We start from the raw sequence: 22964 nt of genomic DNA on the forward strand, positions 1-22964 counted from the left end.
CCAAGTGGGTGGTACCACCCCCTGGGGGCCGGTGCTATTACCTAGGCGGCTGCTGGAGGTGTAAATGGAGACCAAACTTTGAAAAGCTGCTATCACTGGATCATGCTCAGCAATTTCAATTATTCAAACTGAACAGTTTAAATCAAATTCTCAATAAACGTAAGCAATTGTTACTGCCTCAAATTTTATGGTGCTGCTATCTTCCTTAGCAGGTTGTGCAACCTGCATTCCGAATAACAGTTTTTATAGGGTTGGTGGGTACCAGGGATGAGTCTATGTTTGACGTTTTATTATGTTTTTATATGGGTTGGAAGCTACCCCCACTGGCTGGGGAAACCCAGAGGGTGGCAACATGAGAACGGACCTTCTCTGCAGTGGCTCCCCATCTGTGGAATGCTTTCCCCAGGGAAGTTCCCCTGGCGCCTTTATTGTGCACCTTTGGGTGCCAGGCAAAAACATTCCTTCTTAACCAGGCCATTGGTTGATCCGATTTACATCCTATGGCCTTTTAAAATGTGTTTTTTCTTTGGGGGGGGTGCTATTGGGTTGTTGTTTTTATCTTTATTAGTTATCTTTGTGGCTTTACATCTTGATTTTATTCTGTGAACTGCCCTGAGACCCCCGGGGATAGGGCGGTATATAAATTCAATCCATCAATAAATTGTGGCTTTATTTTTTTTTTGTTCTGTGAACCGCCCTGAAACCTCTTGGTCGGTATGTAAATGCAATAAATAATAATTATTTTTATTTTTATGGAGCCAAGGAGTTGTGGTGCGACCACCCCCCCTCAAAGTTTGGGAAAGCTTACACAGTGAATACAGAGCGCAGAGGATCAGGTACTCCTGTCTTTAAAGTGTCCAAATTAGGCAGCTCCTGAGGGATTTATTATTTTATTATTTGTATTATTATTCCACTTGAGTTTTGTCTCTGAACTGTTAAGGCAACTGGCACAGCCAATCCCTGAGGGTGAAACATAGCGGCTGACGCTAAGGGGCGCTCATAAAACCGTTCCCTCAGCGTCTCCCCCTCCATTTCTGGGCGGAGCCAGCTTCCCACCTTCCCCCACGCCAGCCCTCAGCCAGGCATTATATATTCTCGAAGAGGCAGCGGCGAAAAGGAGCAGCAGCCGCGGCGCGCACGCACTCACGCACGCACCACGCCCCGCTTAAGCACCTGATACGAAGACATGGAGGGGTTGCTAAGCGGCGCCGGCGCGCGCCTCCCGGTCGCGCTCCTCCTCCTCATCTCCCACCTGCGTCTGAGCTCCGGCGCGTGCCCGTGCGAGGACCCCGCGCTCTGCAACCCCATCTCCGGAGCCAGGGACTTCGAGGTGCGCAGGCGCCAAACAGCCTCTTAGGCGTCGGGAGGGGGAGAGGAGAGGAGGGCGCGGTTGCCTGGTGAGAGCACGTGACGCTCCTCTCAGCCAATCCCCGACGGTGTTGGTGAGGGTAGGGAGAGAGATCGGGAGGTGGTGGTAACTTGGAAGGTTATTCCTGTGGTGGTGAGGAAGCCTCTCCAGACGTTATTGAACTACAAACTCCCGTCCCAAGCCGAGCAAGCATAGCCAATGGCTAGGGACAACGGGAGGTGGTTGTTCAGCAACACCTGGGCCAGGGTTTCCCGAACTTGGTTCCCTGGCTGGTTTTGGACTACAGTTCCCATCATCCCTGACCAATGGTCCTGCTAGCTAGGGTTGATGGGAGTTGTAGTCCAAAAAAACAGCTGGAGATGCAACTTCGAGACACACTGATCTGGAAGGCTGAAGCTTCCATACATATCCTGCAATGCTTGCCCTCTCCATAGGCAGAGATTCTGCAACTGCAAGTTTTCTGCACCACAGGGAAAGCTTCGCCTGTTGGATTTCTGCTTTTCATGCAGTGCTAAAGGCACTGGTGCCCTCTCAAGGAAGGCACAAAACCTGAATATTCTTTGGGGGCTTATATGTAACTCCGGGTTTCCCCTTGTTGAAAACTGGCACTGCCCTCTGTGGCCAAAACATTAGGAGAATGAGTTAAAACGGAGGCTATGCAGTGGGAAAAGAGAAGCGAAGGAAACAACAGTTTCCTGTTGCGGTTCTGGCCATGTGAAAGTCAAGAGTTTCCTACACACCATTTCTTTATGCAAGTAAGCAGGAGGCATCAGAGCTCAAGGACACATCCCACCTCCACTAAAGCAGCAGTGGAAGGCATGAAGTAGGTCTAGCGACGAGAGAATATATATGCCTGGCCTGGGCAGAGGACTGAGGGCCAGATAGAAAGATATTGAGGGTCACATTTAGCTCCTGGGCCTAAGGTTCCTTGTCTCTGCTGTGCATAATAGATAGCCATGGCTAGTGGCAATGGATAGTCTTATCCTTCATGAATTTGTCTCATCTCTTATTTTAAGGTGCCCAAGGTGGAATCTACATACGTATTTAAAAAATGCTCTGAAAATGCTTTTTAAAAAAACGTTTTGAAAAATACATTGAATTTGGCATAGCTCACTGCCACCACCTAGTGTCACATCTGTATATTGCACTTTACAACACATTTGAAACATTTTATTTTCAGCTGTATAAGCTGAGTCCCAAGTTGCAATGCATAGATTGCAATCCTGTGCATAATTAAACCTGTTTGGATCCATAGATTTTCAAGGGGCTTAGGTGTATCTTGTGCTCCGTTGAAATGTATACAGGACTGTTATATTTATTTTTCATTTGAACATCCTCTGTTTTTACCACAACACTACTGAACTGTAATAGTCCCTTTTACTGAGAAAATTTGTCTGAGGCAGATATGTATCTGAGGAAATGAAACCAATGTGCCCTGCCCCTTCAGGCATGCTTCTAATTGTTAAAATGCTCAAATTAGATGGGAAGTGCATCTCACCTACTTATCTGAAAGTTAACTCCCAAGTGTATTGTCTCCTGCTTCCCAGGGATAATTGGTTGAGCCCTGGAAAATCCTCACTAACTTATATGACAAGATGTTCTGTGGGTTGCTGCCTAGAAGTGGTTTAATTAACGATACCCATCTTTGTGCTTCACATTAGTCAGTAAACCTTGAATTTTAGCTGATCTCTTTAAAGATAATACTTATTTGAAGGGATAAATGTTTATCATGAGATCCCATAATTTAGCAAACTATCTTATTTGATCCATACAAAGATTAAGTCTCCTTAGAGCCATCGTTTTTTGACAATCTACTTCATAAATTAGGAACACTACTAGCATTTGACTATGAGAGCCTATTGTGGGAGCTACACTGATGACCTATGAGGGCTTTCGTGTTTTTTTCTGGTCTTTATCTCTTTGTGTTGCACCTGCCTATAGAGTTTTAAGGCACCGGGTGCAAACTATTTTATTTACCTGTACATTTAATGGTGTTCAGCAGGTTTAGCTGAGTTGTGTCGCTGCTGTTGCCACTGGCTTTTAATTTTTGATTATCATGTAACTTAAGTGTTGGTGGGCTTAAATACAGACGATTTTTGTGCTTATAGTGTTGTAAGCCCCCTTGAGGATTTCCGTTGAACAATTGATAGAACTATATTGAATAAGTAATAACCAAATGAACAAATAAACGATTTAAATGACACCAATAACAAGAGTTAGCACATCTGGTCATTGTAGGGGGAGAGAGAGACTTTTACTGTTTTTCTTTTTCTATGCCTCTGCAGGTCTTTATATTTGACATTGGTGGGCAGGCCTGGAAATTTTATGACTGGTCACATATTACTACAGTGGCAATTTTCGGAAAATACGACCCTGAGCTTATGTGTTATGCCCATTCAAGAGGAGCCAGAGTTGTTTTAAAAGGTATGTTCTGCAGAGAACATTTTGGTGTATCGTCAGCATCTTGTATGCGTTTTCTCATAAGTAATTCCCACTGAGTTACTCCTGTTAAGTGTGCACAGGAGCGCAACCTTAATAATTATATGAGAATATTGTGATTGTGTGAAAGTAAGCCTTCACTGTCAACTTGCACCACCAGTCTTAGGACACACTAGTGATCTCCATTATGTTAAGCTGCTTCAAGCACAAAGGGATGATGGACCCATCAGTTTGTCTTTGGGGGAGCTCTCTTTTGAAATTTGCTGGCTTTAGATTCATGCATACTAAGAAGTGTAAAGCATGCATGATTCTCCTCCCATCATCCCTAGTTCTAGACTCATTTACACAGAAGATAAAGTTCCGATTGTTTCAGGAGAACTTCTATGTAAGCTCTGTTAAATGGTTGTGTAATTGATCATGAGACTTCATGTAATATCCTGTACTGTTGTCATACTGTGGACAGCCAAGGATAATAGGGGATGTAACTGCTTGAGCACATGCTGCCAGGCCAGAACACAAATGTGTCGCTCCAGAAAACCATGGTCTGGATGTAAAGTCTGGAAGCTATGGTGTTTCTATTTACATTGAACATGCTTTTTTAAAACACACAGACACCCCCCCCAAAAAAAAAAACAGTGTTGCATTTATTTTGAGAAAGAAGCACACTTGCATATCTTCAAACTTGTAGCGTACTCCCAGTCTAGATCAGGGTCCCATACAGATCTCCTGCCACGAAATCTCCTGTGGCTGCTATTTGTCGCCAGCACCAGAGGTGCTGTTTACTGCAAATAGCATCTTCAGAGGCACATGCCAGCCAGGAGACCAGGGACCCATACAACTGCTTTTCCTTCAAAATAAAAGTGGTAGCATTAAGCACACTTTTTTTAAAAAAAGGGTGCTAGATGCAACATGTAGTTTATGTAACATGTAGCTTACTCCTTGGGCTCCATTACATAGTGTAAATTGTTAGTGTAAGCTCTGGCACACATTGGGGTTAACTAGATCAAGTAATTGGGGACAAGAATCTGGATCACAAAAGAAGGAGGATACAACTCAGTTTTATTCAGCAGTAAATCAACAAACCAATCCAGTGGTGTCAGCAACAGTTTAATAAGTTTAGCACAACAATATACGTGCGTTCACAAAAGTTCAGCAATATATCTTGTGACTAGATTTAGTTCTTAAGCAACTTCTGAAGCAGTTTCTAAATGCTTTTTTCATTTCTTGTTTCACTTTCTCCTTTCCTTTATGAACATTGGTGTTCAGGCCCTCTCTTCTTGCTAATATCCATAGCCCACTGCTTATCACATTATCCACTTCAGCAGGTGTTCATACAAACCCTGATCTGCTGATGAAGGCTTTTTGCCCCAGGATGTGTACAAAGAGCTCTGGGTGGATAGATTGGGATAGTTATGAAGTAAGGGATTAGGGCTCCAATCCAAAGCATAGCCTATCACAAAGTAAGCCCCCTTGAGTTAAGTGGAATATACTGCTATATATTATGTGAGATTTAATATCATGGTAGTCTAAAATGTTTCTTGTCCCTTCTAGCAATTCAAGCCTGGCACTTAATCACATTTTCTTATTTAGGAGACATATCTGTGAAGTCAATTGTTGACCCTGCTGTCAGAGCAGCTTGGATAAAAGAAAAAGTGGATCTGGCCAAAAGACAGCATCTGGATGGAATCAATATAGACATTGAACAGGAGGTTGCAAAGTCTTCACCTGAATACTATGCGTTAACAGATTTGGTTAAAGAAACAACAGAAGCTTTTCACAGAGAAATTCCAGGATCACAGGTAAAAAATAAAGCAGAGATTACTTTTACACAAATATGAATTCAATTCCACATCAGCCAAATTCCATTGATTCATCTCAGTGCATGACATTAAACACTCTTTTTTTTGACACCATTTACTGTTGTGAGCACAAATTTTGGTATTGGATATTGATAGCAGGCACAGCTATTCCATTAAGTGTCAGCCCAGCAACAAAAAAATAGTAATAGGCCAGGAATAACAACAACAACAACAACAACAACAACAACAACAACAACAAAATAAATTTATTATTTATACCCTGCCCATCTGGCTGGGTTGCCCCAGCCACTCTGGACGGCTTCCAACACATATTAAAACATCAAACATTAATGATAACAATCTGATCCAATATAAAACGTCACAATAACTTTAAAATAAACAATTTTAGAATCTTATACCTTGTTGCCAAGTTTACACAGATGATGCTGTGGTTGTGTCCCCAAACATTCCAAGCAATTAACAGGAATGGATGGTATTCAGCTGAGTTTTACTTAGAGTAGACCAGACCCCATGAAATTAATAAACATGAGTTAGGGCCTTAATTTTAATAGGTTCACCCTGAGTAAAGCGAAGTTGAAGAACACACTATATGCAATGTTGAAATGAATTGCAAATTGTGTATAATGTACTAAGAATATCCATTTAGAGATAGATGTGTGTTTTTATTTTCCCCCACAGGTGACTTTTGACGTAGCCTGGTCTCCAGATTGCATAGACAAACGATGTTACAACTACACCGGGATTGCAGAGTCTTGTGATTTCGTATTTGTTATGTCTTACGATGAACAGAGTCAGGTGTGGTCAGAATGCATAGCTAGAGCCAATGCTCCATATAACCACACCATAATGGGTAAGAACCAAATATATAATATTTCCAAAAACGTTGAAGCCATGGAAATTTGTTCCCACTTTCTTCCCCCAAGGAAGAAAACAAGTAATAAAAAAATTGGGGAAGAGGGGGTTGAAAAATGGAGATCTGAGGTAGGCGAGAGGATTCAAGAATTGTAAAATTTGATATATGATTGTTCCAGTTGAATTTCAGATGGTTGGATATAATATTAATTTTTTTTTAATTTAATTAGAATATGAAAAATACATTCACATGGGCATTAATCCAAAGAAGATTGTGATGGGTGTTCCATGGTATGGCTATGATTATACCTGTCTAGGCTTAATTAAGGTAAGAGAAAGATAGCTGCTTTATTATATTTATTATTTAAAACAACTTCTATTTATTATTTAAAATGCTTAGAGATACATAATATATAACATTATAACTTTCATATTACAATAACATAAATAAATTATACGGATATATGTTTTCCTTAGAATCATTATTCAAAACAATAGCAATGCCAAATGTTCTTTATAAAAACCTGCTTATTTGCATGTTATTTTCTCTTCTAATACAAGTTCTGATAATGTTACAATGTCCCAAATATTTTCAAACCCATTTTGAGACTGGAGGTGCAGTGCTCTTTGTCTAAGCTTTTGCAATACTTATTTTTTACAGTAAAGTAGACAATAAGGTAGTAGCTAACATCTAACTATGTTTTGTTCGCTGTTGTCTCTGAAGTTTAATTCAGGGGCATGGATTAAAGACTGTTCCCTCTTTTTTGGAGATTTAACACATCTGTGTAACAGAAGTTGCTTTTCTTCAGGCCCATGTTTGTTCAATCGCAAAAGTTCCTTTCCGTGGGGCTCCATGCAGTGACGCGGCAGGACGTCAGCGCCCGTATAAAGTAATCATGGATCTGGTAAACAGTTCTATTTCCGGGATCCTGTGGGATGAGGAACAGGAAGCCCCATATTTAGAATACAAGGTGAGTTGTTAAAAGACTTGCTTTCTGAAATGTATTTCCTTTAGAAGGCTATAAGTTGTACAAGTACACCAGAATCAGATAGTAGTCGTGTTGATCCATTAACGGGGAAAACCCCAGCATCACAAAGTGATGAACATGCTTTTGAGTTTGCTGGAACTTCAGGGAGCAACGTGCTGAACAAATTAAAAGCTGGGGTGGGAGTGAGTTGGAGAAAGAGAAAAAGAAGGTGATGGTTGTTTTGTCCCTCATATCTATGATTAAGATGGAGAGAGCAGGAGGCATCATGCAGACATAGCCGGAATAGCCACATCTGAATGCAAGACAGATTACAAGATGCATTAAAAAAAATTCCTCTCCCAGGCCACTTCACCCCACAAACTCTCCACTTGGATGTGCATGGATATACAAAACGAAACTTGGGCAAACTTATCATGGTTTTCATCTTCTAAAGATAGGGGCGGACCCCATATAGTAAAAAAAAACCAACAACAGGACATATGTTGCCTAGAAAACAAAAGATAACAGGGGAGGCACCAAGCGGATCTCCGTTGGAGGGAGTTTTATAATTGAGGCATAACTAGAGAAATGTTCCTCTAATTGGTCACCACCCATCTAAATTTTGCAAGTGAAAGCAGTTGCCTCTAATGATGATTTCAGCTGCTGGGCAAACACTGTTGGAACGATGCAATCTTTCAGGGACCCTGATCCCAGACCATTTATGACTTTTTAAAATTGTGCCCAGAAGCAAACTTGGATCTAGTGAATCTCTTTAAGTATAGGGGTGAAAATGCTAATACCAACCAGCATCTCTCAACAACCTAGTTGCTGTATTCTGCACCATCTGGTTTCTGATTTTTTTCTTAAAGCAGAAGCTATAACATGTTGCATTAATCAAGCATGGATATTCCTGATGAAATGGGTACCTGCCATGTCTTGACTGAAGGCTTCATAAATGGGAAAAGTAGACTTGAAGAATTTGCAAATAATTATTGGAAACATAAACAGTAAGCAGGCATATTATTAACCAGTGCTCTGCGTAACATGTTGTCAATAACCAATCATTTTATATAGCGTTTAAAATTTGCAACGGGCTTCTCTTGCTTTGCCTCACGGTAACACTTTGAGGCATGTGCCCATTAGCTCCATTTTTCAAAGGCCGAGAGAAGTTGTTTTGTCTGAGTATATGCAAAGGAGCATTTGGCAGAGACTTGAGTTCGGCTCTCTTGGATCCAAGTGCAAAAACCTCTCATCATCAAGCTTACTTTGCAGGAGGCATATTAACGCATTCTCTTTGTTTCACTGTTTTGTAGGACGGACATGGCGTTTTTCATCAAGTGTGGTTTGACAATCCCAGGAGCATTTCTCTGAAGGCAGCCTATGTGAAAAAACTTGGCTTAAGGGGTATTGGCATGTGGAACGCAGATTGCCTTAACTACTCCGGTGGCTCCTTAGCACAAGAGCAAACAGCAGCAATGTGGGCAGCCTTGATACCAAAGTGACTAAAGGAGAGTGTTTAGTTTGCCTGTTAGCTATCATTATTTTCAATTTTAATGCATTTTTACATACAGATATAATTAGTTTTAATTATCTGGTTTTTATTTTTTCAATTCTAATACATCTTTATCAACAAATAAAATTAAATACCTGCTTTATATTTTGTTCAGCATTAATAAATAATGTTTTAAGTACCTTATATCACATGTGTTTCTTTTATCCTGTAACTGATTGATTATTTAGCAAAACCTTTCGATAGTACCATGGGCGCTAGGAAGAGCCCATAGAATGGGGGAAGAAGCAGAAAGCGAGGGGAATATCCCTAACATTTCTAACCTCCCTTCCCCTGTAAAGGCCCATCCTTTTCAACCCATCATGTGTTCCTCAGTTCTCCACCCTCAGGACAGCATTTCTCATTCTCAAGACACCTCTGGCCTATGCAAACACATAATCTAATTCCAATGTACCCATCCCTTTCTGACTACAACAGGGGGCCAGCAGTGCCCTATAACAAGAGTCAACCTGAGCCCATGGCAGGGGGAAAAAAGCAATACAAGAAAAAAAAAAATCACACAAATTTCCTCTGCTCACCAACCCAACTGCCTGGCCTGATTTCACCACTAAGAGATAACCTAGGTAAAGGTAAAGGGACCCCTGACCATTAGGTCCAGTCGTGACCGACTCTGGGGTTGCGGCGCTCATCTCGCTTTATTGGCCGAGGGAGCCGGCGTACAGCTTCCGGGTCATGTGGCCAGCATGACTAGGCCGCTTCTGGCGAACCAGAGCAGCGCACGGAAACACCGTTTACCTTCCCGCAGGAGCGGTACCTATTTATCTACTTGCACTTTGACGTGCTTTCGAACTGCTAGGTTGGCAGGAGCAGGGACCGAGCAACGGGAGCTCACCCCGTTGCAGGGATTCGAACCGCCGACCTTCTGATTGGCAAGTCCTAGGCTCTGTGGTTTAACCCACAGCGTCACCCGTGTCCCTAGAGATGACCTAGACAAGGTCAAAAGGCAGAGCACCCTCACTCTTGTGACACAATACACAAGCTGGCCTCAGGACAACCTCTCCCTGACCAGCCACTTCAGAAAGCACCCTGGGGGTGCAGTTTCTACATGGGCTCAACATGCCACCACCAGCTCCTCCTTCCAACAGCCGTCTCAAGAAGTAGGATAGCATGACATTAAAGTCGCTCTTCAAGGAGATGTGCTGTTGCTGCTCTACTTTCTTTTTCAGTTAGATCTCGAAAACTTCGCTCCCCCAAGCAAAGATGGAAGTCCAAAGACTCCTATAATCCTGGCGATCATGCGGCAGCTCGTGCATTCGTTCTATTTGTATGCCGCTTTCCCACAAAAATAAGCCTGCTAAGTGGCTAAGGGCAAAGAGAAACAATACATTTCAACACCAAACAATACAAAAAGCATTCCTAGTAACGCAGCAAAGCAACACAATAGCAAATACAATAAACAAAAAAAAAGCATTTCAGAACTCTAAATATAACAAGATTACATAAACAATTATTGCAGCATCCAATAACAAAAATAAAGGCGCTTTATAATTTCACATTGGTCCTAGAAACATTGGTCCTTTACATGAAGTTGCTCATGATCCTGCAAGGCTTCCAAGGACAAGTGGGGGACCGTTGGAAACACGACTCCTATGGGGTTAAGTTACCCGTTTTCTTTATAGGCATACGCAGAACTATCTGAACGTACAAACATATTGGGACGTAGCAAAGTACACTGTGCCTTTTTCTCAATGTACCATTTTTACTCAAGAATATACTGTGCACAATCAACTCTGACTAAAGTATTCTGACTGGTGTTCCTTTTCATAGCTGCAGGAGAAAATTCTCTCTTTTGAAAATACGTACCCTAAGAAAGCAAAGGACAGAAAACTGTTGGTCAGCGTAAATAAAATGCAAGGGGAAGATGCACATAAAACCATGAGCCATATCCTGAGCTGCCAACATCGAGAGAACTGTTAGACCAATGATTTGACATGGGATAGGGGCAAGAGACTGTTCTGGTTAATAATTGACTACCCATGTTCACAGCTTAGGTCAAGGTGCATAGCTGATAACGCTTAGCTTTTTTCATCACATGGGGACTGGCCTTATATATGTAAGGCCTTTACCTATACAAATTATATTAACACTGGAAAATCTGCCAAGTTTTGTTTTACCTTTTGTGTAACATTTCAGTTTCTTTTTATCAACTAAGCTGAAGAACAAATCAAGGAATTGCTTAGGAAGATAAGGTGGTGTATTCAGGGCCGGATTTAGGTTTGATGAGGCCCTAAGCTACTGAAGGTAATGGGGCCCTTTATATGTCCAGCTGTCCTTTGTCAACAACAAAATGTCGCTGTTTTTTGTGTTGAATATATGCTATACAGTATGGTAATTTATGGACCTAAGAGGTATCAAAAGCCATTTGCACATAACAAAATATGTATTTTATCAAAGTAATTGATATAGAAATGAGCAAACCAGTGATATTTTAGGGAGCAGGCTAGCATTACTTACATCATAGGAGCCTACACAACACAAAACACTGTTGCTGTATGTAGGTTTTATTTTTATTTTTTTATCTTATATTTTGGAAATGTACATCCAGTTTTTTTTCCTTTAATTTTTTTTGGGGCCCCCAAGGGAGCGGGGCCCTAAGCTATAGCTTGTTTAGCTTATACGTAAATCCGGCACTGGGTGTATTACACCGAGTCACTCGGACCATTGCTCCATCTAGCAATAGCCCTCCAGATTTTTAGAGAGAAGCATTTCCCAGTCCTGGAGATAGGATCGGACCTGGGACCCTTTGATGCAAGGCCAGTGTACTACAGAATGAGCAGCCCTTTCCCAGGGATATTTACATCTTGCCAGAGGGGGTAGCCTATTAGTCTACTGTAGCAAAAACAATGAAAAGTCTTATGATCCCTTAAAGCAGCGGTAAAGGGACCTCTGGCCCAGGGTCAAAATACAGCCCTCCAGGCTTATCTAGTTTGCCTTGGGACTTCATAATATGGACAGACGGGATGTCAGTCCCTAGCTACATGTAACTTTATAACCTGTTGATAAGGTAGATATATATCTCAGCTTTGCTATCATCAACAGTGGAAAAGGCCATCTGTACAGAGGAAAAAAGTGTTTGAGGGTAAGATACTCTACTGAATGGAACAAAATATGGGCCAAGGGTCTTAAGAACCATGAAACAAGTTACATGAGCCCAAGGGGGCCTTTGTCACACAGTTCTTCTTAATAACAATAATTTTCTACCCATTTAGACATTTAATAAAACACTATATTTCAAGAACAGATTGACTGCAACATAGCCACACCTTATTTTGTATTTTGTTTTATGAAATAGTATATTACATTTCCACAGTGGAGGCACATCTGTTTTTAAAAATAATTTTTTTGGATAGAGCTGGCTCTTCAAACTTGCACGCCAAGGAGCAGGCAGAATTGATGCTTTGCGACTGCAAAATTAAGGACTTGAGTCTCACTTTCAAGCTTAGATGTCAAATGCTTCCTTAACGAAAGGTAAAAAGGAAATGGATGGGGGTGGGGTGGGGTTTCTGTTGGTTGGTGTATTTAGGGATACCAAATACAGAGGGCTAGGAGGTGCAGCTCTCTCAAACCTTGCGAAATTAGGCTGCTTCCTCTTTGTTGAAAAAGTCCCCCCTGCACTAATACTGTAAAATGCTGCCTTCTTCCTCCTGCCAAAATTCCCCTCAGTCTGCAGACACTGGCAGGGGCAACTGACTGAGGGAAATGGTGACTGTCTCCATCTACAAACCAGGTCTGAGGCACTGACTGGCACTAGGGGGAGCCCACAGACTTAAGGTGGCCATCACCGAGTAACCCCAGCATGCACACCCCTTTTTCTGGATACCCCCTGGCCTAGAACTTCCTTCTCTGTTCAGAATCAGCCGAGGAATTGTTCCCACAGCAACAGATCCGATAGACATGTGCAAGGCCTAGTCCCCAGTTTGACCAGGAATTTTCATCTGAGGGCTCAAGGGTGACAGCACGTAGTGTCTTGATTCGATAGGGTTGGGCTTTGGGTTAGAAAAGGAACCAGCGGAGCAATGTTACTAAATTTACTGTTGCTGAAAATTTAGGCTGCAATCCTGGGCCTGCTTAACTCATGGAACATAGTACTGTTTGCTAGGACCGAGCCACACAGCGTGTTTTCTGTGGGGTGATTCGTTTGCTGAAATCCCATTCAAACCAGCTGCAGACTGAAAGTGACCAGTTGGTGCATTTCCAAGCAGCGTTTACCAGTCCTGAATATTGTGCAAAAGGATGGCTAGTCTAGGGTCATCACCTTTACCTTATAATAAGGGGACTGCTGACCAAGGAAGCAGTGGGTACTAGGCGGCCATGTGGGTCCTTGTTGGTTTTACGCGCTTCCTTGACCTGTTCCTTTATAGAGGGGTTGGGTGGATATTGCAGGCATAGTCTATAGGTACCAATGAAACCCCCTCCCCTCCCCCCCAAAACCACCTCATGACTATTTAAGTGTTTTAAATGTGTGCTGCAGATGAAGACACAAACTCCCTTGCAAGAAACAGTTAACAGCCCCAAATTCTCTGAGAGCTTGATCCTTTGAAAATAGAAATGAGTCCCAATTAGTTCAGCTGAATATAGTATGCAGAGGATCGGAGCCTTAAAATGGTGGTTGTTTTTAAGTTATTTAAATAAATATGATGGAGAATATTGTCTAGAGGACTATGGAATTATCACTCTCATCCTTTGGAAGTCTACGTTGACTTTCTGGCACCTGAGACAGAATGATTTGACTTGTCCCACTTCCCGTAGGATGAAAATGAGGACGGGGGTGGGGAGTTCTGTACACACCAACAAAGAACCTTGATTCCGGTGGGGGGAGGGGTTGTGGAAGTGAGATTGTGGCATGGGGAGGTTGCTAGGCGGTAGAGAGACACACCTGCTGGCCGCCCTTCTCCTCCGCCTGTGGCTGGGCTCAGGCACGTGCCCCTGTGACAACCCCATGCTCTGCAACCCCATCTCTGAAAGCAGAGAGTTCGAGGTGCGCAGGAACAAGGTCCCTTATGGGAACCATGTGGGGGTAAAATTTATTATTATTGTTATTTTGCAATGAATAGGATTAAAGGGCACATCATGTCTGATGTAGATTTTTTCAGTTTCGTTGTTTTGTATGGGACAATGACAATAAAGATGATCATATCATATGTGGACCAGCCAAACCCTAACAACAAAATGGAGAAATCTAGCAGGCGGTTGCAAAGTCACCTCCTGCGCTGCCCACCTGTTTGAAGGCTACTCGGCCTGCTGTGTTTTCTTCCTCAAAGGGTAGCTCCCATTTTACTGAGCAGGGGAGGAAGGAGCTCTGGCAGAGGGGCTTCCAGGGAATATAGGACACTCTCCCCTCTGAAGGCAGCCAACTCAGAGAGTGCCTTAAGCTGTCACCACCACTCCATTCTCGATTTCCAGGCCTGCACCCACTCCCTCCATCCAGTGGTGTATCGTGGGTTGCCAGCGCATGGGGCCCGCATGGGAGGGAGGGAAACGGTTGGAGTACGCATGCACACATTCAATGGCCTCACGGTGTCCACGTCATCCAGGAGATTGCAGCTGCAGAGAAAGAGGAGTCGTTCTGTTGTCTGGAGAGGTCACTCCCTGGTTTGCATGGAGAACCCATTTTCAAAAGAGCCCAGCGACGGAAGCATGCAGCTGTATTGAGGCAGCACCGGATGTTGAAATTTTGCGCCCCCTAACAATTTTGCGCCTGGGGCAACTCCCATACCACACCAATACCTCCATCTGTTCAGAAAGGAAAGAAGGCAAGCTTTCCTCAGATGAGGTGGAAGGGGAAGAGGAGAAGGGAGACACTGTGGGATCTCTTGAGTTACTTTCCCTTAACAAGTTATGTTTTCCCCTTCCTGTTCTGTTGTTTATTTTTTTACTTACTTGCTTAAGCACGAATTGAACTGGTGTGGGGTGTACCCTACCCACCAGATGCATCCTCTAAAAATTTTCACTCCCTGCCAATGGGGAGGGGTAACATCCCACACAGACTCCCGTTCCTCCCTACAGAGAAGGAACTTGTCGTGGTAAATACCAACTTTCGCACCTCCATATCAGGAGAAGCTTCCTCTGTTACTCCCCCCCCCCAACATGTAACAAAGGCACAGAAGCACAAACATAGAAATCCTGTCCTGGGATGTTGGGTGAGGATGTCTCTAGGACTCAGGAGGGCTTATGTGTAAGTTGGGGGTTTCCCCTTGTACAAAACTGAGTGACAGTGCATTCTGTATCAAAACAGTAGAAAAAGAGTTGCCTTGTAGTAGGAGGCATGTAGCGACCAAAGAAGACAAATTGAACATATATTTTTGGGCGGCAGTGTACTTTTTATGAATTCGCAACGCAACACTTCATTGGTCAACTGCGAGAGTGTGCTTGGCATTTGAGACATTAAACAAATAGAGCTGGTGAAGAGAGTTAACATCTCCAGCTGTTGTGGGAAAGAGCTATCTACTTTGCTGTGCCTCTGCAGGTCTTTGTATTTGACGTCGGCGGGAAGACTTGGAAGTTCTATGACTGGTCGCAAATTACGACAGTGGCGGTTTTTGGAAAATATGACCCTGAGCTCATGTGCTACGCTCATTCGAAAGGATCCAGGATAGTTTTAAAAGGTATCTTCTGAGCAGGGTAATAAGAACATTTTTGCGCAAACTCGGAATGGATGCTTTCTGAAGTATATGCCCCTCAGAGGTCAATGATGTTTACTTCCATTAAGTGCACGTAAGACGGCAAACCTTAATATGACCCTATATGAGAATCACATAACAACTGTGATTCCCATCACAGTTTCTCGGTAGTGTGTGAAAGTAAGTTGTTCCACCAGCTGGTACTATCTGAGAGGCCTAGAACTGGCTAATAATCTCCAGTTTACATTAAGATGCCTCTGCTATAAAAGAAAGAAAATAGTCTGCATTGCATTGCTTTTGGGGAATCTCTCTTTTGAAGGTTCACAGCTTTAGATGCATGTAGAATCTGCTGTGTTCTTTGCTCACCCACCTAAACAAGTTCCACTGATTTCATAGACGTTCTTCAGGTAGCCTTTCCCAGGAATGCTGTTCAACTGCCGCCACCCATCTTGATGTGGAAATCCCCAAAGGCATATGGCAAAACATCCTCTCCCTGATTCAACAAAATCAGCTTGTGTATTCAGCCACTGTAGCAGCAGATACACATCTGGCATTAGCTTCGCCCAAGGCATGATGGAGAGCAGCAATGGCTGGGAAAAGATAGACATAACATTTTACAAGGACAGGAAGGACACCACGGACAGAATAATTGTCATACACAGGAGGAATAAGGATGTAGTTTGAATGCTTGACCTATAGTTTTATAAACCCTTTAAATGTGTGAAGACGAATGGATATCATTAATATTGCAGTTGTTGTATAAGGGATTTTTTTTGACTGAAAGGTAATTGAGATGAATAAGATTTTGGAACACAGAAACAAAGTAAGTCATCAAACCATCAATTCTAGCATGCAGGAGGCCACCTAAATTATATAATGATTGGGATTAGTAATTGTATTATAATTTGGCATTGTTATAATGAGACTATCATTGCATAGCTGTAATTGAAAACTAATAAAAATTATTGTAAAATAATAATAATACACACCTGGCAATCCATCTGCATCTGTATCACAAATTGACTTTATTGAGTTGGCTGTATGCAGCTGTAGCCTCTGCATCCCCATTTGGGGCCACTAATTATTACGACTGACTAACTGCCCTTCATTAGAGCTATAACAAGACCAATGTGTTTACTTTATTTCCAACCATTTTTAAAATCTTATCTCCCCGCCCCCAAAAGGAGATACAAAGTCTATAGGTATAGACAGTAATGAAATAAGTGGTTCAAACTCTAATCCTAAAGTCATGTGGTAGACTTCTGAGTAAACATATTTAAGATGCCGGTGGTATTTTTATATACAGGGAACAACCATTTTGCATGTGTTCAAAGCACATGCAGCCATGCGCCATTTTTAGACCTGGAAGATGGCGTAACAGGAGTTCATGTCCCGTTGATGTGTGCAATGACCCAGAATGCAACTGTTTATATAAACATCTCATCTAGTGAAATTTGTATTTACATTTGTATTAATTTGGTGAAAATTTGTTTTTTAAAAAAAATTGGAAAAGCAATAAAAACAATAGGCCAAATATATATATATCATCTAGTGATGCAAAACTTTGACAACTAATCGCCATTTGTTCTTTAGGAGACATACCTCTGAAGAAAATTGTTAACCCTGCTGCCAGGACAGCCTGGATAAACCATCAGTTGGCCCTGGCCAAAAGGCAGTACATGGATGGAATCAATATAGACATTGAGCAACAGGTTAAAAAGTATTCGGCCAAATATTATGCATTGACAGCTTTGGTTGAAGAAATGACAGAAGCATTTCACAAAGAAATTCCAGGATCACAGGTAAAAATAAAGCAGATTCCTCTTACAGGTTGTTTACATATCACATGTGTGATGTGTGTCACTCCAATGGATGGGATTCAAGGCTCCTGCTGGCATTTCCCATTGTGAGCAAAAAATTTGGTCCTGAATATAAGTGTAGAACTCTAAAATTATGAAGAACTGCAAAATTCTACAGTACAAATTCTACAAATACCTTCCAAATCTCCTCAAAGTCATTTCTCCTGCATATTCCCCGTCTTACCTTAATGGCACATGTTAATTTATCATTAATAGCTATATCCCACATCACTTTATACCATTCTTCCATTTTATATTCTGCTTGCCCCTTCCACTTCCTAGCTATAGTTTGTGCAGCTGCCAATAAATTTGTGAGCAAGTCCTTCATAGTTTCTTCTTATGTTCCTATAGTAGCAGATGATTATGATGGGTGGCATTTCAATTTATTACTCACGCTTCTTCACTATAAGGTATTTTAAATTGTTGTAACCCATCCTGGGATCTTAATAATAGTAAAAACAATTTAAAACTAATTACAGTCCCAAGAATAGTCTGGGTCCTAAAAATACGTTTCCCCCCACAGGTTCAATGTTTGTCAAAAACAAATACAGTGGTACCTCAGGTTACAGACGCTTCAGGTTACAGACTCCGCTAACCCAGAAATAGTACCTCGGGTTGAGAACTTTGCTTCAGGATGAGAACAGAAATCGCACAGTGGCAGCGGGAGGCCCCATTAGCTAAAGTGGTCCCTCAGGTTAAGAACAGTTTCAGATTAAGAATGGACCTCCAGAATGAATTAAGTTCTTAACCCGAGGTACCACTGTAACCTAAAACCAACTAACCAACCCTTTATCCACTTAAGCCACAATCCCACGTGAGAGTACTGTTGCGTCCTTTTAAAGTATCTGTGCCAGCTTTCTGGCCTTCTGTGAACACCTATTCTGTAACAGATAGCCAGTGCTTTTTTTCCTTTAAAAAAATGTTTAGGGGTACTCTCATTTTCCTACTCATATTGAAATACTGCCCCTAAGTTTGAGGCCAAACTTAGATTCACAAAATGTTTAGGGGTATGCGTACCCCTGCGTACCCCCCAGAAAAAAAGCACTGAATTCACAACATATATGTGTTCAGCTAGGCTGTGGGAAAACCCAAATATATGCAAAGTGTGAAGAGCTGGCTGCTCAAATTGTGGGTGGCTGCACTAATGGAGAAAATTGGCAAGCTAGTCTTGAAATTTAGGCTGGAATCCCACACTTATCTGGGTGTGTGCCCCACTGAATACAGTAGGACATACACCTGAGGAAACATGCATAGAATTCAGCTCTAATGACACTCCCTTGTTATAATTTGGAAAAAAATAATGGGCATATATATATATATGGTTCTGATAATGCTGCAGTTGAGGTGGAAACATTCTTTCGATTGTAATTTTTAATGCAATGTTATTGGGCAGGGGTCAGCAAACTTTTTGAGCAGGGGGCCGGTCCACTGTCCCTCAGACCTTGTGGGGGGCCAGACTATATTTGGCGGAGGGATGAACGGATTCCTATGCCCCACAACTAACCCAGAGATGCATTTTAAATAAAAGCACACATTCTACTCATGTAAAAACACCAGGCAGGCCCCACAAATAACCCAGAGATGCATTTTAAATAAAAGGACACATTCTACTCATGTAAAAACACACTGGTTCCCGGACTGTCTGCAGGCTGGATTTAGAAGGCGATTGGGCCAGATCTGGCCCCCGGGCCTTAGTTTGCCTACTCATGTTACAGGGTGTGCTTGTGTGTGTGTTGTTACTGCAATAACATTGACAATTGTTTCTACAAATAATGCCTGTTTAGTGACAAATGTGCAGTTCTATTTCCTCCGCAGGTAACTTTTGATGTACCCTGGTGTCCAGAATGCATATACAAAAGAGTATACAACTATACTGGGATAGCCAATTCCTGTGATTTCGTGTTTGTGATGTCTTATGATGAACAGAGTCAGATGTGGTCACACTGCATACTAGGAGCTAATGCTCCATACAATCAAACCTTAGCTGGTAAGAGTTAGCCTCAGTTTACGGACTATGAAAATCTGCTGGACATTGGCAGTAGGCTTAGCAACCCTATGAACCTTAATTAGAATAAATTATGTAAATTGTGGAACTTCGAATAAATCTGTATATTGCTTGGAAGCGATACATTAAAACCATGTTTGAGAGAGTTGCAATGCACATCTTTAAGCAGCTACAGTAGTAGAAATCCCAGGTGTGGATCTTGGTACTAAAGGAAATGTAGCCACCTTAAAATCTGTCAACATCTGTTCTCATATTAAGGTGCCTTCTTGATAAGAGTAAGACATAAATCACATGGAAAATGAAATCACACAGCACTCTTCAAAGGTAGCTAGCTGCATGTGAAAAAGACTTGGAGGGCTAGTCGTATCTTGAATGTTTCTCAACAGCTTTTGATTTGTTAATGCTACAAACGTAGCTGCAGGCGTGGAAGTAAGAATAAAAAAGCAGGCAGGTAAATGTTAAATTTTATATTAAATTAGGCTATGACAATTATATTCGCATCGGCATTAATCCCAAAAAGCTTGTGATGGGTGTTCCATGGTATGGCTATGATTATACCTGCCGAGGTTTATCTAAGGTAAGAGAAAGACTGCTAATTTCTAACTATGTTTTGCTCAATGTGGTTTATAAAGTTTGTTTTTGTGGGCACGGATTCTACACTGATTCAAAACTGTTGTAACAGCCTGCGTTTTACCTCCGCCCAGTTCTATAAATTTGCACACCGTGGTTGGTGTGTGGTGTACTTAAGCAGAATTTTGTTAAGAAAATGGAGAGCTTGTTAAACAGAAGATACTGTATCTTATTTCTGAGAGATTTTAATGGGGTAGTAGACTCTTGTGTGGACAAGGAATTAAAATATATGCACATGATCTACATAGCGCTTCTTGTGCTCTAGTACATTTGCATGACACAAGTTGTGTTTCTCCAGGACCATGTTTGTTCCGTTGCAAAAATCCCCTTCCAAGGGGCTCCATGCAGTGATCCTGTGGGACACCAAGTGCCCTACAAAGCAGTAATGAAGCAGATAGTTCCCAGATCACTTTCTGGGATCCTGTGGGATAAGGAACAGAAAGCTCCATATGTGGAATACAAGGCAAGTTGTATAAAATTCCTTTATATGTTGTTTTTTAAAAACCATTTATTATTCTATATATAAAAAAGAAGGTTACAGCAGTGCATCTGTTCATTCAGGATTTAATCCCTCCTGGCAAGAAGCCACCTCGTACATTCCTAGTTCCATCACACAAAATTCTGGTAATCTCATGGTGGTCTATCAGCTTTCTGTAATAATTGGAGAAGAGAGAAAATGATAAATGCACAACAGCAATAATTTAACCAAAGGAGGAGGAAAGGTGGACGGAAAGTAATCTGTTTATTTTTTTTATTTCATTTTTATTGGAATTTTATTTACAACATAACACAAACCCCCAATACACAAATCCACCCTCATTAAACATGAACTTAACATACAGTGAACATAACATTCAACAATACAAACAACCAAATAAAAACTTCCTTTATCCAGTATCTGGCCTCTTTATTTACTTCTTATAAACTGTTTCCTTCATGAATAATTATTAAGATTTTCCTAATTATATAAATATCCACAAAGTCTCCTGAAGACATTAATAGAAACAAATCCAGGTATGTATTTTAGGGCACTGTTTTGTGAAGTATTCTCTGCATTTTCCCCATGCTTTTTGAAACTCTTGTCTAGTGTGATCTCTAATTGCCTCTGCTAATCTAGCCAGTTCAATATACTCTAATGGTTTATCTTGCCATTTCTTTTTTGTTGGCAGTTTCTTTTTTCCAGTTTTCAGCAATTATTTCTTTAAAAATTTCTCTTTTAGCTAGTTGCATCAGTCCCTGTAACCAAGTCTGTATTGAAAGGGATTAGCTTCCCAGTAGCACCATATTGATTTTACTTTTACTATCAAGCAAGTTTAATTATAATAATGTTATTATTTATACCCCGCCCGTCTGGCTGGGTTTCCCCAGGCGGAGTGCAGCATATCTAAAAAACATAATAAAGAACACATATCAAGCATTTGAAACCTCCCAATACAGGGCTGCCTTCAGATGTCTTCTCAAAGTTGTGTGATACTTTATCTCCTTGACATCTGAAAGAAGGGCGTTCCACAGGGCGGGCGCCACTGCTGAGAAGACCTTCTGCCTGGTTCCCTGTACCATCACTTCTCACAGTGAGGGAACCGCCAGAAGGCCCTCAGAGGAGGCTTTCAGAGCCCCATACATCTGGCAAGGAGCCGAAAATGGTAACGACAGAAGAAAACTTGCCTACTCTTTCCCATCAGCTTTCTGCAGAATAATTTGCAGAAGATACCAGATCTATTTAACTGGCCAGTGTGTGTATAGTCCTAGTTCAGGCTTCCTCAACCTTGGCCCTCCAGATGTTTTGAGACTACAATTCCCAGCATCCCTGACCACTGGTCCTGCTAGCTAGGGATCATGGGCATTGTAGACCAAAAGCATCTGGAGGGCAGAGGCTGAGGAAGCCTGCCCTAGTTCCTTGGATTTCTCCTATGCTCATGAACACCTAAAGCTGCAAGGCTGGGTTTGGAAAGAACACAGGGAAAGCATGCTAACATCTTTTCTCCGTTTGACTTTTGCAGGACCCACGGGGAGCTTTCCACCAAGTGTGGTTTGACGATCCCAGGAGCATTTCTCTGAAGGCAGCCTACGTGAAAAAACGCGGCTTACGAGGCATTGGCATGTGGCATGCGGATTGTCTCAGCTACTCCGGAGACTCGGCAGCCCAAGGGCAAACAGCAGCAATGTGGGAGGCCTTGAAACCAAAGTGACTTTATGAAAATATGGACTAAAATTTGGACAGCTGTGAATGGCTAATTTCTTTCATGGGCATAGACTGCCAAGAGGGGAGAATCCTTTGAAATGTACCTCACCTTTCCCTCACTATAGTAAAAAGGCATACTGGGTACTATTGTACCAATGGATTCTTACTGTCATTTATTTATTTCTGTATAAGAAGGGGGTTGGAATGTTACAGCAATGACACTGTGTATGTTACCTCGAGTTCCCTGGAAGAAAGGCATCATAAAAATGTAATAAATGATTCACCAATCGAAAACCTTCTATAGCTGCCGTTGGACCTCATTACTTGACTTAAAACATGCATCGTATGAACGTTAGGCAGTATTTGGGGATATGCTGTGGCAATTAAACAAGCATCACGCTGTGCAAATGAAAGCCATGCACAATTTCTCATACACAAACTGGAAAATGAAAAGTCCATCATTTGGATAGGAAGTAAGAAATATCGCACTGTTGAATTATTTGTGGTTTCCATAGCCTAGTTCAAGATGAGTAATTCAGTAGGACTGCTTGGTTGTGTCTTCAGGCCTTCACTTTAAAAAACTATATAACAAAACATTGTTAATAGTTGTATTACATTTAGGCTTGTTTTTATCAGATCAGTTGAAGAGT

At 41.7% G+C, this 22964-nt stretch overlaps 2 protein-coding genes across 2 annotated transcripts; both read left to right on the plus strand.

Moving 5' to 3' along the window:
• Nucleotides 1-1050: 1050 nt before the first annotated feature.
• On the plus strand, nucleotides 1051-9144 carry LOC114598808 (di-N-acetylchitobiase). Its single transcript, XM_028732934.2, has 7 exons — nucleotides 1051-1330; nucleotides 3655-3793; nucleotides 5399-5607; nucleotides 6307-6478; nucleotides 6711-6808; nucleotides 7290-7451; nucleotides 8762-9144. The coding sequence occupies exons 1-7, from the start codon at nucleotides 1187-1189 to the stop codon at nucleotides 8948-8950; spliced, it is 1113 nt and encodes a 370-aa protein (XP_028588767.1). The 5' UTR covers nucleotides 1051-1186; the 3' UTR covers nucleotides 8951-9144.
• Nucleotides 9145-13684: 4540 nt separating this feature from the next.
• Nucleotides 13685-22321, plus strand: LOC114598810 (di-N-acetylchitobiase-like). The gene is made up of 7 exons (XM_028732944.2): nucleotides 13685-14035; nucleotides 15485-15623; nucleotides 17232-17440; nucleotides 19313-19484; nucleotides 19982-20079; nucleotides 20431-20595; nucleotides 22133-22321. Exons 1-7 carry the CDS (start codon nucleotides 13862-13864, stop codon nucleotides 22319-22321), a joined length of 1146 nt encoding a protein of 381 aa, XP_028588777.2. The 5' UTR covers nucleotides 13685-13861.
• The last annotated feature ends 643 nt before the right edge of the window (nucleotides 22322-22964 follow it).

Source organism: Podarcis muralis, chromosome 5 (assembly GCF_964188315.1).
Source record: "Podarcis muralis chromosome 5, rPodMur119.hap1.1, whole genome shotgun sequence".
Classification (NCBI taxonomy): Eukaryota; Metazoa; Chordata; class Lepidosauria; order Squamata; family Lacertidae; genus Podarcis; species Podarcis muralis.